Source organism: Chanodichthys erythropterus, chromosome 24 (genome assembly GCF_024489055.1).
Source record: "Chanodichthys erythropterus isolate Z2021 chromosome 24, ASM2448905v1, whole genome shotgun sequence".
Taxonomy (NCBI): Eukaryota; Metazoa; Chordata; class Actinopteri; order Cypriniformes; family Xenocyprididae; genus Chanodichthys; species Chanodichthys erythropterus.
In genome coordinates this window covers 30,772,662-30,789,997 of record NC_090244.1, presented here as the reverse complement: position 1 = coordinate 30,789,997, position 17,336 = coordinate 30,772,662, and the positions used below count along the sequence as shown (strand labels likewise).

The following is a 17,336-nucleotide window of genomic DNA, read 5'->3' as shown; positions in this document are numbered from 1 at the left end:
AAATCAGTTAGTCAGAGTGTTTAATGTGGCTCTAAGCTTTCCACATTCACAGATTTTACTGTTAATGTTATAAATGTTTAGTCTGATCATCATCTAAGTAAATGAATGGTCAGAATCATCATGAAAGGAGAGCTACTGCATTCTCGGAGACTCACATCTGGCTCCTTTTAAGTGCATGCTGGGAAACGGATACCTTCTCCAGCTGGCTGATGCCCTCTTCCACACAGCAGATGGAGGCGACGGTCCTGAGCGCGTGAGCGTACAGAGAACTGAAGCAGTCCTGCCGGCAGATCTTCAGCAGAGCCACCACAGCACCCTCCTGTGGAGAACAGCAGAGAAACTCTCTTCATTCAGTTACAGCTCAGTAATAACTCATCTTTGTGCTGTTTGAGTGTGTGCATCAGGTGTGTGTGAGTGTGTGTGTCTCTCAGACATTAGATCAGTGTCCTTTAACCCAGGACTGTGGATGACAGAAGCCGGTCGGCACTAGAGAGAAAATGCCTGCGCGAGGATCTAACCACTGTCATTATGTGAATAAGCTTCATTATGTGATGAGAGGCTCAGTCTGCAGCACATTCACAAACACACTTCAGCTCTCTCATGTCAACATGTTTAAAATACATGCTTTATTTCATCTTACAATCAGTAATAAAAACAAACTACTGAAGAATGATTTTGTGCAGTACATTAGTAAGAACATTTTTTTTTTTTTTAGCTATTATATGTTTATTTTCCTTTCTTTAACATTAATCATAATCATGTTTATTCTGATTATTATCTTGGCAAGTGACAGACTGTTCCAGATTTGCTCATCAAAATACTCAGTGAAATTTTCAGGTATTTTGGATTTTTTGAAAAAAATACTTTTGCGAACTAGTCGTAGGTTTTTGGTCTGATCTGTAGCAAACCAGTGCAGCGAGATTCTCTGGGAAGAAAAAAGTTTTAAATTTCGATTCACGGTCTCTAAGGGGCGCCAAAACGTTTGCAGTGGGAGGAGCCACTTTTACTAAAATGGCTATAACTCGTGAACAGAATGAGATATTTTCGCCAAACTCAGCACAGCTACAGTATATAAGAGCTCATTCTGTGGCCGCGTGAACCAGGACTGGCCACTTGGTGGTGCTATAACAGCAAAAAAACATAAAAACGGCTATAACTACTTCACTGTTAGTCCGATTGACTTGAAAATTGGCATGCAGCGTCTTCGTCCGAGGTGCCATGATCGTGTCTGAGGACATTGACGCATCTCAAAAAACATGTCCGCTGTTGGCCAGTGAAATTTAGGGCAGCCGATCGGAACGAAACTTACTGGGCCTGCCTGACTCACAGCCCTATAGGCCTGTGAGAAATTAGAAAGAAATCGGCCACGTGCGTAAAGGATTGTGTATCGTGTGAAATTTTGCGCAACCTTTCTGAGAAAAAAAAAATTCTGAGCAACTTTGTCTCTAAGACCGCTGCTGTCCATCGAATCGTTGGTAAATATTGGAGATTATTTCAAAAACCAACTTTGCCGACTAGTCCTATGTTTTTAGCTCAACCGCGATAACTGTTAAAAAACTTTATAAACCAAATATTTCCGAAGATAAATTGCCTGTATTTGCTGTAAATGGTCTTTTCCATCTATGATGGAGATGGTTACAGGCTTGCTCATTAAAACATAATATCTTTTTATGCATGTGCTTAAAAGCCTTAAACTGCAGCTCGTAGCTTTGTTTTATTTATTTATGTAAGGAAATTGATAATTCTTTGCTTGTCTAGGAAATCGATCAATGAGCAAGATGAATCTTGACTGAATTAGTTTGGAAAGGACGTCCATTTTTCAGTGCAATTTTTGTTTTCCCTTACAAAAAATAAGTATACTTCATGCTCATTTTATTAAGTATACTTTATACTTGTAAGTGTACTTGGGACTAAACTGGTCCACTTTTTAGTGTATAAAAGTATTAAAAGTGTAACAGTAGTAAACTTTGAGTACACAACTAGTTTATGACTATGATTTTTGTTTGTACTTCAACTCAAGTATACTGATAGTTTAAATACATGTAGCACATTTTTAGTTTATGTAAGTACACTATGAAGTAAATTTTCAGTAAACAACTATACGTGAAGTTTTCTTTAAGTGAACTTGACATTATACTTATAGTTTACCATTTATATATGATTTTTGCTCTTTAAGTACACTACTATGTTCCTATTTAGGTATTCATTTTTATCCTTGAACTACACCTTTAACTGTACTTTAAGAAGATTTGAAGTAAATTCCTATATGTATAGCAGTGGATGACACAAAAATTCATACAGAATTAGGAACATATCTGTTTTCTTTATAAATCAACATTTTCAAACAAATCTATTGTATTGGATGCTTGAAATCAAACGAGAGGAATGAGAGGAGATGAAACAGAAAGTGAGAAGCACAAGCGCTGACAGATCTTTAACATGTGGATCTATTAAGGCAGACAGAAGTGAGCGATGGCTTCAGATGCCGCTGGTAAACGGCCGGTAGTCAATCCTCATACAGACGCGTGACGCAGCCGAGGAAGAGAGCCAGAAACACGACAGTCGCCGTGATCAATGCAGCACGCTAATGGAGCGGGACAGTATCGATCTGATTAGAAACACACCAGGAAAACCAGACGACTAATGGACATGAGCTGCGGTTCGCTGTGACATCAGAGACCAAACCCTCCAGATCCATGCTAAAAATAAAGGCCTTTTATCAAGATAAACTCTATTGCTGATTTGAAATATGTTACTGAAGCATAATGTAAATATGATTTCATCTTGTGTGAGTGGTGAATAAGAACAAACTGATTAAATAAACTAAATCTGTATAGGAATGGCTTGGAAAACAAAGTTAGTGGCCTGAAATGAACCAGACATGAATCCAGCTGAGATAAATGTGTGGTATGAAGCACATATGATCTCCATCTGATCTGGACCGAGCTGGAACAAATCTGCATTTTATTACAAATTTGGTTAAACAGAAACAAAATGTGAACAAATGCAAATGAGTGAAAGCATTACATAAGATGAGGGGATGCCAGAAGGAGCTGATCACATGATCACAGCAGTGTGTGTGTGTGTGTGTGTTAACGTACTTTAGCGATGATGCTGCAGAGCTGCGGCCCGTCCTGAGTTAAAGACAGCAGGTTACTGATGGCAGTGCTGATGGCAAAAACATTATCAGAATCCTCAATCTGACGGATCAGGATCTGTGAAAAAAGAAAATAAATGTCACTAATGTCACAAACGGTGGTTGTAATGAGCGCACGATGACAGGGAGAATCCAACACAAACACTTTATTTTACAAGAAACTAACGATGACTGGGAAATCAAGTAAACAGGAACAGAACAAAACCAAACTAAAATACAGTGAAACTAACATAAATAAACATAACCCTAACCCATCTGATCAACTTTTTAGCATTAGAACTGCAATTTTTAGACAAATGTGAAAATCATTTGTTATTAAAATGGTCCTTGATTATGATTTCACGTTTTTCACTTTAGTTAGTCTAAAAGTTGTAACTTCTTCCTGAGTCTCTCCATCAGTGTCGACTCCAGTTTGAACAATGTAAGGCTGAACACTTTCGTCATTTTGGCTGCGTGAGATTCTCCAGCTTTGTTGTTGTTGAGCTGTTAAAGCTCTGCCCTCTTTTGGAAAGGGGGCGGGAGCAGCAGCTCATTTGCATTTAAAGGGACACACACAAAAACGATGTGTTTTTGCTCACACCCATATAGGGGCAAATTTGACAAGCTATAATAAATGATCTGTGGGGGATTTTGAGCTGAAACTTCACACACACATTCTGGAGACACCAGAGACGCATATTACATCTTGTGTAAGAGGCATTATAGGTCCTCTTTAAATTATTCAGTATTACTCAATAATAATTCATGAATCCTGAAGCTGTAACCAAAATAATGGAAGCACATATTAAAATGCAGTGAATCTAATGAAGAATGAAGACCATAAGGCCACTCTTACCTGAATCTCATTGGCCAGTGCCATGTCAATCATGTGGCTGAAGGAGTCGCTGACGTCAGTCAGGATCTCGTGAATGGCCTCCTTCATGGATTTGAGGAAGTATTCGTCCTCAGTATGAAGACACCTGAGGAAGAAACGATGTCAGATCTTTAGGATTAGAGCTGTAAGATGATGAAGAAGGTGTGTGATGCTGTTCTTCACCTCTCTGTAATGACGTTCAGCTCCATGCACTTCTCCAGCAGAGATTTCTCATACTGTCACGAGAGATGAACACATACAATATCAAACATTCAGTACTTCACAATATCAAGTCCTGCAGGGTGTGAACATTATCTACACAAATAGAAATTTTCTGAGCATAACTTTTAGCCATAGGTTAGACCTTAAATATGATGCAAATAATATTCTGTGAAACATGCATTTTCGATAAAGTTGTTTCAAAACAATATTGTGAAAAGCGCTATAAAAATATAAACGTGAATTGCCCATTTACGAATCATAAATGCTTTCTTAGCTAAAAGGAAATGCTCTCAGAACTTTGGTCAATGGTCTGGCAAGGTTCTTTCAGTTAACATTAATAGAATGTTCATTCAAAGTTATCTGCTCTTTAACAATATTCTCAAAACGTTAGCACAAAAACATTATTCATACATCGTTCATGGAATGTTTTATCTCTGAAATGTAACTGCTTGTTTCATAACCTTCAGAGAACATTCAGAAATAACTTAATGGGAACATCAGCCAAATGTTCTTAGAATATATTTCTGATAGCTGGGTTCATACCCCTGCAATTTCTGTGACTATAACCAGAAAACATATCATCAGTACAACCTGTTTGTTATATGTGATTAAAGTTTTGAGATGTCACGGCACCTTCTGCATGTCTGCCGGAGCGTTTCTGGCCGTGCTGTACTCTTGGATGAGCGAGCGCACGTGACAGTTGACCCTGACGGCCGTGCTGTGGACCCGCTGCCAGCGCCGCTTCTCCAGCCGCTGGAACATCTTCCCCAGCTCCGTGCTGACCACCAGCGCCCTCTTCAGCAGCGTCTGCAGGTTATCCCGGGTCACGTGCTCGCCCACGGCCGACACGATGAGCTCACCTGGAGCGTCTTCATCCACGCCGATGGGTTTCGACTGCAGGACGCACATGCACTCCACCTCCGTCATGTGCCGCAAGTCTTCCATCCAGCGCTGCACGGAGTCCACATGTATGGCGTGCGTCCTGCTGCACGGACACACAGCACCACATCAGGACATGAGCCTTTGAAGCAACTCCGTAAAATACACTGGATTGAGAAGTCTTTATACAGTCTGTGAAAATATGGGTCATTAAAGCTATTCCTGTTTTCAGAGATTCACTGTAATGAGGGAAGCGAGAATAGCGTTAGGAACATGATGAAATAGAGAAGAAAGTGATGAAACAGGGAGTTTTGCTGAAACCTCATCTAGAGTTATGTGAGAGACCTCAACATTGTCTCAAACTTGACACCAAGGTCTGTGATCAGAAGTGAATCATGGGATGCCAATGAATCCCAGAGGCAGAGGTACTCCAGCAATCTCTATGCTCTACACACATGTTCCTCTGGGGTCTGTGGAGATATAATTAGTTTAGGCAAACCAGATTGAGAGGGGTATAGCTGCAGCCTGAAGATCTCCAAATGGGGGTGGGAACTCCAATCCAAAATAGGGCGTGGCTTCCTCCCATTGACAGACAGGCACATGACACGCATGCATGATTTTTCCCCCTGATCCAGTTCAGCACAAACTCCACCCCGTAGCCAACTCTAAAGATTTCATTGGTCATGTCAATCACAGTGAGGATTTCTTACAATGCTACAACTAAAACCCTTAAACCTACCCTACACGTTAACCTTAACCCGTGAAACTGACTGCAAGGCACTGAATAGTGTGCTAAAGGTAATGGCAGTTCAGGAGATATCAGTTAATAAGATTGTGCGATGTGAGATGGCTGAGTCATGCTTGAAACATGCTTGTTTCTGCAAAATTTCATTACGACTTACACATTTCACAACACAATAAAAACACATTTGTTGAAGCAACCATGCCATTTTATCTTGCTTCTACAAGTCTCTGAGCTTATTTGATGTGCCTCGTGTTTCAGGAGAATCAGGCTGCATCTGAAAACTGGAAAATGCTGCCTTCGGAGGACACGTTTCAAGGTAGGAAGGCATCAAGGCACATCCAAATCCAAAGTTAGTTTCACTTCCTGTTTCCTGAGATGCCTTCATCTGATTGATTTTTGAAAGAAGCACAGATGTATCCTTTGCTGCCTTTGATATCCCACAATCCTGTGCTTCTATTCTGTGACAGTTGAGCTAGAAATAGAAAGATGGCATCTGAAAGTTGGGTTTGTTGGTCAGTTTGTGTGTAAATGTATGTTTTTGATCAATATTTTCCACTTCTGATATCATTTCTAGCTAAAAATGACTACTGTAGTTATTAAAGGTGCCCTCGAATGAAAAATTGAATTTATATTGGCATTGTTAAATAACAAGAGTTCAGTACATGGAAATGACATACAGTGAGTCTCAAACTCCATTGTTTCCTCCTTTTTATATAAATCTCATTTAAAAGACCTCCGAAGAACAGGCGAATCTCAACATAACACTGACTGTTACGTAACAGTCGGGATCATTAATATGTATGACCCCAATATTTGCATATGCCAGCTCATGTTCAAGGCATTACACAAGGGCAGCCAGTATTAACGTCTGGATCTGTGCACAGCTGAATCATCAGACTAGGTAAGCAAGCAAGAACAATAGCGAAAAATGGCAGATGGAGCAATAATAACTGACATGATCCATGATATCATGATATTTTTAGTGATATTTGTAAATTGTCTTTCTAAATGTTTTGTTAGCATGTTGCTAATGTACTGTTAAATGTGGTTAAAGTTACCATCGTTTCTTACTGTATTCACAGAGACAAGAGCCGTCGCTATTTTCATTTTTAAACACTTGCAGTCTGTATAATTCATAAACACATCTTCATTCTTTATAAATCTCTCCAACAGTGTAGCATTAGCCGTTAACCACGGAGCACTATCAAACTCATTCAAAATCAGAAGTAAACAATATAACAGTATACAATACTCACATAATCCGACGCATGCATGCCACATGCATGCCGAACACTTTGTAAAGATCCATTTTGAGGGTTATATTAGCTGTGTAAACTTTGTTAAGGCACTGTTCAAGGCAAGCGCAAGCTCCGTGGGCGTGGACCACGGGATTTAAAGGGGCCGCAGCATAAAATCGGCGCGTTTATAATGATGCCCCAAAATAGGCAGTTAAAAAAATGAATTAAAAAAAATCTATGGGGTATTTTGATCTGAAACTTCACAGACACATTCAGGGGACACCTTAGACTTATATTACATCTTTTAAAAACATAATCTAGGGCACCTTTAAATATTTTAGTTCTCATCAAAGTTCGCTGTATTTTTCTGTAGATAATTAAATCGTTACGCTGCCTCAGAAGTCTGTCTGAAATCAGTTTTGTGAGCTGCCTTCATGCTCAAACACTGCCTGCAGAGTCATTGCCTGAAAGGGCAGCAAGGCAACAAGTCACTGCCTAAGTTTTGGAACGCAGCCTCATACTGGAGCGCTTCACATCACAAGAGCACTGCTGTACCAGATGAGCCGCCCAGCACGTTACTACATCAGAAAAGCCACACATATGTGATGCAAACCTCAAAACGTAATTACAGGTCACAACATAGTATTGCGCAAGACAAACATGTGAAAATAAGTCTTTATCGTGTCTTTATTTGTGTGAAAAGGAATAAGAGTTGTTGGCGTTTCATTTCAACAGGAAATGGCAGTGAATTGTATGTATACTCTAAAAAATGCTGGGTTGTTTCAACCCAAGTTTGGGTCAAAAATGGACAAACCCAACCATTGGGTTAAATTTTTAAATGCATTTTTTAACCCAACGGTCAGCATTTTTTAGAGTGTATAGGTGTGCAAAAATGAAGGTAGAGGCACATGTTTCCAATGAGCCCAAGTTGCATTTATGAAGCCCTTCCGTTTACACCAACATGCTGAATAACTTATTGATTAGAGGCATCTGGCTAAATGATCGATGTGCATGTATATTTCTGTCAGTGTACACACATGTGGATGTATTGTTAACATACACCAGTCACTATGGGTTGAATGACCAATTAAATTAAGCGGAGGGGACACAGTAGCCCATGGTGATGATTACCTCATGATAAGAGATGGGACGCATGCAGAAATCCCCAGCTATAATGGCTGCTACACCCCCGATTGTGCTTCATTACCTGATCTGAGGTCAGCGCAGAGGTCAGATCGCAGGTCAGAGGGGAATATATTTACAGATAGTCATTAAAAATAATAGTAAAGAAAAACAGTGCGGTGTTTGGGGAAAATGCTACAAGAACTTAAATGTTCTACAGATATGAAAACACTATTTAAAGAGTATAGTAAGATTAATAATGATGAAACAAAAGATTGCACATAAGGGCAGTGCAAACATTAACATGGTAAACAAGCAAATGTCTTTTTTCTTTCTCAATATTGAGGTCTAATTAACAATTGAGTTTGGTTCAGAGATAATGTCCCTCAGATTAAACACACACACACACACACACACACACACACACACACAAAGCGTCCAGTGTGTTTCGCAGCAGGTGTTCTCCTCCTACACTAAGGCAATGTGATCTAATGAGTGTCAAGGTTCAGCAACGAGAGGAACAGGAAAACGTCACGACCCACAGATTTGTGTGTAGAAGGCCAAATTGAAAAACAAAATTGGTGTGCATTTACAATGATAGCAGATAGATGTATGTCTTCAGCAGATATTCACATGTGATGTACATGCATTCATGCTATGCAAATTAAAAGCTGAATATATCTATAGTTATATACTAAGAATTGTTATTGTTTCTGTACAGAAATGTGTAAAAATGACTGTTACGTTATTACAGTGTATTACAGCTGGCCATTTTGAACAAAGTATCAACCGACATAAACAACTTCTGCGAGAAAGGCCTCTTGTGAATGGATCATCATGATAATGGGTTTATTTGAATGAATGTGGAGGAAAAGCTGCTCTCCAGCACAAATATTTACATTTCCAGCCATTCAGGGGTCAGAAAGCGCTGCGCTTTTATTCAGTGAGGTTGGAATCATTCAGCTAAAGTCATTTCCAGAGTAAACACACCTGAGAGAGAGGAAGACACATTCACAGTCCTGACGCTGTGGATAATCAGACCAACAACCAGTCTTGATGCTAATATTATCTGCAGAAGTTCAGAGGACACGTCACATTTTCTCTCACAATGTGCCATAGCAACTCCTACCATAATGAAACATTTCATAATCGCCTCAGAAATGGCTGAAGAAGATTCTGAATTCGGTCTCTGACGTTTTATAGTGTAAAGCAAAGGGTTTTATCGCCGTTAGTATGACACTACTCTGTGTGAAGATGTGGAAAAACGCAACACAAATATATCGAGTTAATACTTCCCTGTATTTTCTATCTTACGCATTATGTCACAGTACACCTGCAAACTCCTCATCCTGGCCCATTAAAGCATGAGCTCCTACCCAACACACATCAATTATTCAGCTGATCTTGTCAGACATCGTGTCTATATTTACCATCTGAAATGGAGCGTCTTTCAGAATAAAAATGGCATTTTCTTCTCAGAGATGATGCATATGGAGAAAAGTCTGAATCTTCATGTCAGTTTCTTCACTTGTTGGTCAAACGGAAGATTCTTTCGGATGAGCTGTCAGAAGAAGCTCCTGTATTATTCATGTTCGTCCCAAAGCTACTGTGACTCACATTCATTAACACACTGACATGAACATATTCTGAGGTTTGTGGCCTGGTTTTTGATGAAAGGATCTGTGATGACGGTATCTGTAAGGTAAGTCTTGTGTGTGTAGACAGATGGAGGATCCAGTGGAGCTCAGACAAGCACCTGTCCGAACCGCTGGCGTGTGCAATGCTAATTGTTCATCAGGGGTGGAAGGCAAACTCAACTCGCGATGATTCAGCGCCACCGTGAACATGAATGAGTAGCACAACACGCCACGCTCCTCCACCTGCTGTCTGCTGGAGCGACGAGCCGCAAAACACCAGGGCTTCGGTTCAGCCTGCTGTCTTCATTTACACACACACATCAATTCATATTTATATGGGCATGCATGAATGTACGCTCTGAATAATGCTTTTGGTGTTTGGTTTCTTGTTGTTCTTAGCGTATCCCGTCGAGGCACGGACAGGGGTCAGCATGGGCACCCTGACTGGTCTGCAGCTATGCAGCTCCATACGCAACAAACTGATGCACTGTGTATTCTGCCACCTGTCTATCAGAACCAGCATTAACTTCTGGAGCAGTTTGAGCTACAGGAGCTCATCTGTTGGATCGGACCACATCAGAGTCTTGGCTGCCCATGACTGGTTCACCTCTGTTCCTTCCTTGGAGCACTTTTGATAGATACTGACCACTGCAGACCGGGAACACCCCACAAGAGCTGCAGTTTTGGAGATGCTCTGACCCAGTCGTCCAGCCATCACAGTTTGGTCCTTGTCAATCTCTCTCAAATCCTTACACTTGCCCATTTTTCCTGCTTCTAACACATCAACTTTGAGGACAAAATGTTCACTTGCTGCCTAATATATCCACCCACTAACAGGGATAATCAGAGTTATTCACTTCAGCTGTCAGTGCTCATAATGTTATGCCTGATCGGTGTATATCTGAGGAGGTAGACCAACTGAAAAAACAAGATATAGACCAAAAATGTGTTCTGGTCATGAGAAAGTTTGATTATTGTCAGACACAGAAACACATGCAGTCATTTACACTGACTCTGACCTGCAATCTGAGCCTGTCTCACACTCAACGACTCAACGCCATTGTCTATTACTGCACATTGCAACTGCAATACTGTATGCTTGATGACATGACACCAATCAGGTACTGTTCAGTGATATTCTTACTTGCTTATTTTCTTTTAAGTTCTAAAAAAGGACGATGATTGGATTGATAATAAGGCATGAAACATCACTTACATCTTTCCAGAGATTGAGGAGTAGCTGCTCTGTCTGGAAGTCTGCGGCGTCGCCATTTTGTGTCCTCCTTACTTCAACATAGCACCTACCAAACACAATATTCACAGAGTGAACACAAGCCATTATAAAGAGCAAATGTTGTGCAGGAAGCAGTTACACTGACAACTACTAGTACGCACTACAACTATTATTACAGTCTTCAAGCTGCTCTGATGTTAGAACATGAGCATCGTGTTACACACCGCAAACACAGAGTCAACCTGCCTTTATTGAGCCTTTGAGTAATGCTCTGCTGCCATCTAGTGGCTGTCAGTGAAATTTCATGTTATTTTATTTGTAAAAGTGTTTGTTTTCCAGTAGATGGCAGCAGTCTTTCACTAAACCATGGCACATTTTCATACTCTTTAAAGGGAAGTTTAAATAAAATGTTATTTGAAAATAAATGTATGTATTTAAATGAATTCAAATAAATGTAAAAAAAAAAAGAAAAGAAAAGAAAAAAAAAGTGTATTATTATGCTGTCAATAATTGGATAATAAACTGTAGACCCCTTTCCTAAAATACACAAGCACATGCAGTAGACTTTGTAATTACTTATTATTACACAAATGCTGGGTTAAAAACAACCCAAGTCGGGTTGAAAATGGACAAACGCAGCAAATGGGTTGTTTTAACCCAGCAGTTGGGTTAAATGTTTGCCCAACCTGCTGGGTAGTTTTATTTAACTCAACTATTGTTTAAAAATGACTGTATTGCTCGCTTAAAATGAAGCCAAATTATGTTGGAAATTAGCATTTATTATTATGCTTAATAAATGAACATTTATTAATAAGGTTAATGAATAATAATTAAACAATAAACATTTATTAAATAGCTTATTAATAAATGTTCACCTTTTGATTATTATTTTTGCCTCTAGTAATTATGTGTCTGATTTTTAATTTCCAACATATTTTGGGTTCATTTTAAGCCAGTAATTTTTAAACAATAGTTGAGTTAAATAAAACTGTCCAGCACATTGGCCAAACATTTAACCCAACTGCTGGGTTTGTCCAGATTCAACCCAACCTGGGTTGTTTTTAGCCCAGCATTTATTAGATTGTAGGTTTATAGATAGTCAAACATTGTGTTTATGTTTTGTGCAATCACTTATATGCAACATTTCAATGTTTCTTTCTACATTTTCATTCCATTGCATCCACAAGCCCCAGTGTCCTTCAAAAGCATGAGAAACAGCACTTTAAATCTCATTTATGGAAACAATATCATGAATCCTGACGTGCTGAGTTATTAAGATTGAATGAAAGTATCAGTAACTGGGCTCAGCCTTGATAACGTGAGTTCGGTGTATTATGGCTCTGTTCACATCCTGATTGTAAAGCAAAATATGATTGGCTGAATCTGGAATGTGCTGTGATTGGTCAGTGCAGTGTAACCATTATCAGATTGGCTTGAGTAGACATATTTCAGAAATATGTGCTGTGATCCACAAATGAATCCTCAAATGAATGTCAGACAAAGTAGAGTTTGCAATATAAAAAATATATTGGTACAATATATATTCTAACATATATTTTGGGATCTCATTCTATTCATCTGTGAATTGTGTTGTATTTGTGAATCTAACCCCACACAACCCTCATTTCCCCAATCAGTTTGATCCCCGACAGCGACGGAGGCACATGAGGCTCTTCTGTAGCGGGACTGATGGCCGTCAGGTGGCCGATGATGGGCAACAGAGCATCTGCAGCTCATCAGATCATTCTGTAGTGTTAACTTAGGTAATTGTAATGATCTCCCCAAGTCTGATTACTGATGTGTTATCAAAAAGAGCAATATCCCTTCGCCGAGTGTTGTGAAAATTTAGCAGTGAGTGACGTGTGTTCAGTGATGTAACTGCAGTCGAAAGGCTCTGTCCAGGTTCATCTCCCACCACTGATCTAAATTGAAGAGCTTCTATTCTTGTCCTGTCCTTTCCTCCATAGTAATTGTATTACTATGCCAAAAGAATAAGCCTTATCTTCTGATTACTGGCAGAAAGCCATCCAGTGACTCAGTAAGCTTTAGTGCTCATTCCATGTTATTTATTGATGTATCCCATTTACATTATTCAATTTACACAACCTGCTAAACATGGAAGCCTTTACTCTCCTCTGATTCATTTAATGACATCCTGCAGCAGGATGGTTTGAAGTTTACTCATCTGTCTCAGTGACAGCACAAGCCAGTAAAAATGCATGTTTCTGCCACTCCCAAAAACACTTCAGAGCTTTATGAACAGAGACTAAGTCAGCAATGAAATTGACAGAAATGCCTTTAGAGTTTGAATTCTGATGTGAGATCAAGTTTCACACTCCATTTTCTCTAAATCTGAACATGTTTGAGCCACACCTGTCTGTCGCAGAACATAAGACAGTCTAAGACTTATCGATTTCAGGCTTGACAGAATGTTTAGTTAATGTGCTTTGCCTTTGCACAAACACTACACAAATCATGTCGTTTGTCATCATAGAAGACCACCTTACCATAGTAGAAGCGATCAAATCCTATATTCCATGTGATGGAATGCAGGACTGCTCTGTTTCCATTAAAAACTCCCTCCCTCATCTCTTTCTTCCTCGAGAGCTCTCATTAAAACCACCTACGACATTAACACGCTAATTGAAGTAGATAAGTCAAGCATGTCGTGACCAACAGCGTTCGCTGAAGTGTCGTGTCAAGAGCCATTGAAAGTGATCTCACCATTTCACTATAAGAGCCAATTTCACTGGAATCAAGTGATTTGATAACGTGATGACTAATGAAATGATTTCAGCATCATTTTTAATGTAGATGTCGCTGGATAAAGCAGAGAAAGTAACTTGGTTTTATATGTTCGTGTCTTGCAGGAAACTGCAGTCATATTCTGAAACAAATGATGTGAAGTGAAGAAGTGAAGTGACATGTGGCCAAGTATGGTGACCCATATTCAGAATTTGTGCTCTGCATTTAACCCATCCAAGTGCGCAGACACACACCCCCCCGGAGCAGTGGGCAGCCATTGCCCCACTGGGGGTACGGTGCCTTGCTCATGGGTCTCACCTCAGTCGTGGTATTGAAGGTGGGGAGAGCACTGGAAATTCACTCCCCTCACCAACAATCCCTGCCGGACCTGAGACTCAAACCCATGACCTTTGGGTTACAAGTCCGACTCTCTATCCATTAGGCCATGACTGCCATGATACACTCGTGAGTCTCACAGACACTGTGATTGAGCGCCGAGTCTTTGTACTCAAATAATATCAATATTATATTATGATGAAAGCTGTGCATTTCTATAGACATTTTAAGCACTCCAGAATCTTTTAATTTATAGTAGCAACACCAAATCAGTGATGATATCAGCATATTATCTCAACAAAAGAAGAGTTAGATGTTTGCTATCCAAACAAAGAGGAACACATTCATCACAAGCAGCGTTCACTCTTTGCCAATATAAAGTTCATAAACGATTGTGTCCAGAATAGGTCCAATAGAAATGCAGCACAGATATCAGGTTGTTATCAAGAGAAATTAAGTGTTTTTTCTTCTACGGACTAACAGTAGTCGAATATAGACCTAGCAGACTTTTTCTTTCTTTAGGGACAGATTTCTTTTAACCTTCCTAAACTTTCGTGAAAGGGTCACTTATTGGCTGTTTGCAGTCATTTCACCATGATTAGTATAAGCGATATGCAAACTTCTTGAAATTCACTCCAGTAAAAATCTTCACTTCCATAAGTTGAAAGATAGATAGATATAAGAATCGATCATGTTTTGGCCAGGATTATAACATAACATGTCTTCGGTCACGTTTAGGTTGTAGGAAGGACATGAAGATGAAGATCAGGTTCAAAAAAGCTTTAATAATCCATATTACTTTGACGTGGTGTCTTATGTTGTCGATATATGTTCTTATTTTACTATGTAAAGCACTTTGGCGCAACTTCGGTTGCCTTTTAAATTGTGCTATATAAATAAACAGAAACAGAAACAGAAGATCAGGTTCAAAAAAGCTTTAATAATCCATACGAGCAAACGATCCAAAAGGGAGGCGAGCAAACACAACTTAAGCTTTAATGTGACCAGACAAAGAAGTGCAAACACGGCTCCTTAAAAAACAAGGCAAACAAGCGTAATTAATGACAAACAGCTGAACTGAAAACTAATCATATCTGTTACCATGACAACTAAAGAGTGGCGGGAAAACTGAACAAAGGAACTGATGAATGCAAACTAAAAGATTTAGAAACCATTCAACAATTTAGAAACCATTCAAATTGATCAAAAAATACCAAAAAACCTTATTAGGGTTAAATTAAAATTTTCAATTGTATTATCTCCATTTTGACAGGATTGTTTTAAAGACATGCCTGATCTTACAGCATTGAACAACATGATCCTTAAGTGAAGATATTTCACTGCAGTGTTTCACATTTCACTCACCAATCTCAAAGAGATTCCCAGAGCTGAAAGAGTGTTTTCACAGTCCACTGAGTGAATATTTCCATCTCAAGAGCTTCGATCAGTAAAAATCATAGCCTATCTGTCACTGCGACACAGAAATGTGATACACCCCGAACCTAAAAAGAAGAACGTGATGAAGGAGTGGGCCAAGTGCAGCGGCTACTGGGACGAGCGCTTTTCCAGCTGTGAACTCGTGTCATTGTTCTTGAAGCCGTGTGAGTGAAAGTCCACAGCACCTCTCAATCCCACAGATACACAACACCAACACAGCAGAAGGACTGACTGTAAGAGTGGAGAATCAGCAGCTCAGAAGGATGTAATCAGCGCCTTCTTCTGTTGCTGTAAACAGTGAGAATAAAGGTCTTAACTCAAGGGCTAAATGTTGCTCATTCCTGAGACATCTGGTCATCTTATCAAGGACTGACCTTCTCTGTTAGCAACAGACCTACATGACTCAAGATAAAATAATGTTTCATCTATTTAATCAGCTATCTTCTGCATTGTAAAGAACTTGAAAAAATCACAACATCAAAAGCCTGTAGATTCTCTCTGAATATCACATGTAGATACAGAAGAGCTTTTCACACTAGAAAACAGTAAATTAAATGAGTTTCAAAACTCTAGGTAAATAACCCCGTTTCTAAATTACAAGTGTGAAACATTAGTTTACATGGGGTTAAAAGCGAGGTTTAGAGTGATGATAACCTGGGGTTAAGTGTAGTGCAAAGCCCTAAATGATCTCCTCGAGCGATTGACTGGAGAACCTACAGAACTCCACAAGAGTAAGCTAAACAAGCTAAACTAGAGACAATAGAGATGAACAGGGCTTCAGAAGACAATGAAATATTCTCAATTCTGATTGTTTGACAGATATTCCCAGGGTGTTTCTAATCAGGGTGCTTAAACAATGCCATAAAGTAGAAGAATGTGAAAATTGTTTTAAGATAAACGCATTAAATATAACTGTGGTATAAGTGGAACAAATTACCGAGGTCTGCTTGCAATGCAATGGCCAAACGGCCATGAGTGAGTCGTTACTTTCAAAAGCTGGCTGTCACAGTAATGTATTTTCAAGGCAGTTTATTATAGGCAAATGCTGAACGGAGGGCAGGTGACAGCTCACTCTGAGTGTTACATAATCACTGCATCCATCATTACAAATCACCCATAAACACTTCCTCACTGTTATTTGCTCATGAGTGCATGTGCTCAACAGCCAATGACAGGATAAAACAGCAAATAATGAAAACTAAACAAAGCATGACTGTGGAACATGCAGTGATGAATCTGAAGAAGACTGTGGCTTTCATGCGACTGAGAGGATCTGAGAGGCGGCGTGTGGAGAGCAGGAAGGTCTCTGTGTGCTTCAGTAAATCAGACATGACTGACTGCTCTCATTGTTTATACACAGATATTCGCACATAACATTTGCAGGTACAAAAAGGTTTGGGTAGATGCTGACACCATTTTACCATTTTATAGATATATTTTAGATCCCTTAACTTATTGCCTCAAACCTAAACATAACCACTTCACATAACAACATAAAAACGAATCAGGCAGAAAAATCTACAGTGACAATCATTTTAGTTATATCATTAAATTGAAATTTTGATCTCTCTCCTATCTCTCAGCCTAACCCTAACCATTCGTGAAGGCATGTATCAAGACCATACCCACAATTTTTTGGCCTGGCATATCAGACTCACTGCCCTAAACATTTCCTGATTGCCTTTTGGACTCAATGACCCACCCCCTCATTGGGCACAAAAAAAAAAAATC

The 17,336-nt window shown here is 39.5% G+C and overlaps 1 protein-coding gene across 2 annotated transcripts in view; it reads right to left on the bottom strand.

Annotated features, from left to right (window-relative positions):
- The window catches only part of LOC137015304 (protein inscuteable homolog), a 44,281-nt gene that overhangs the window by 19,241 nt on the left and 7,704 nt on the right, over window positions 1-17,336 (bottom strand). Inside the window, exons 1-7 of one of the 2 annotated variants that reach the window (XM_067380178.1) lie at window positions 15,534-15,661; window positions 11,070-11,154; window positions 4,866-5,217; window positions 4,194-4,246; window positions 3,993-4,116; window positions 3,102-3,215; window positions 194-319 (exon numbers count right to left, since the gene is read on the bottom strand). In XM_067380178.1, the coding sequence (XP_067236279.1) occupies window positions 194-319; window positions 3,102-3,215; window positions 3,993-4,116; window positions 4,194-4,246; window positions 4,866-5,217; window positions 11,070-11,125 (825 nt within the window). In that variant the 5' untranslated portion in view covers window positions 11,126-11,154; window positions 15,534-15,661. Of the gene's footprint in view, window positions 1-193; window positions 320-3,101; window positions 3,216-3,992; window positions 4,117-4,193; window positions 4,247-4,865; window positions 5,218-11,069; window positions 11,155-15,533; window positions 15,662-17,336 lie in introns of those variants that run through there. The other variant, XM_067380179.1, reaches the window with a different exon arrangement.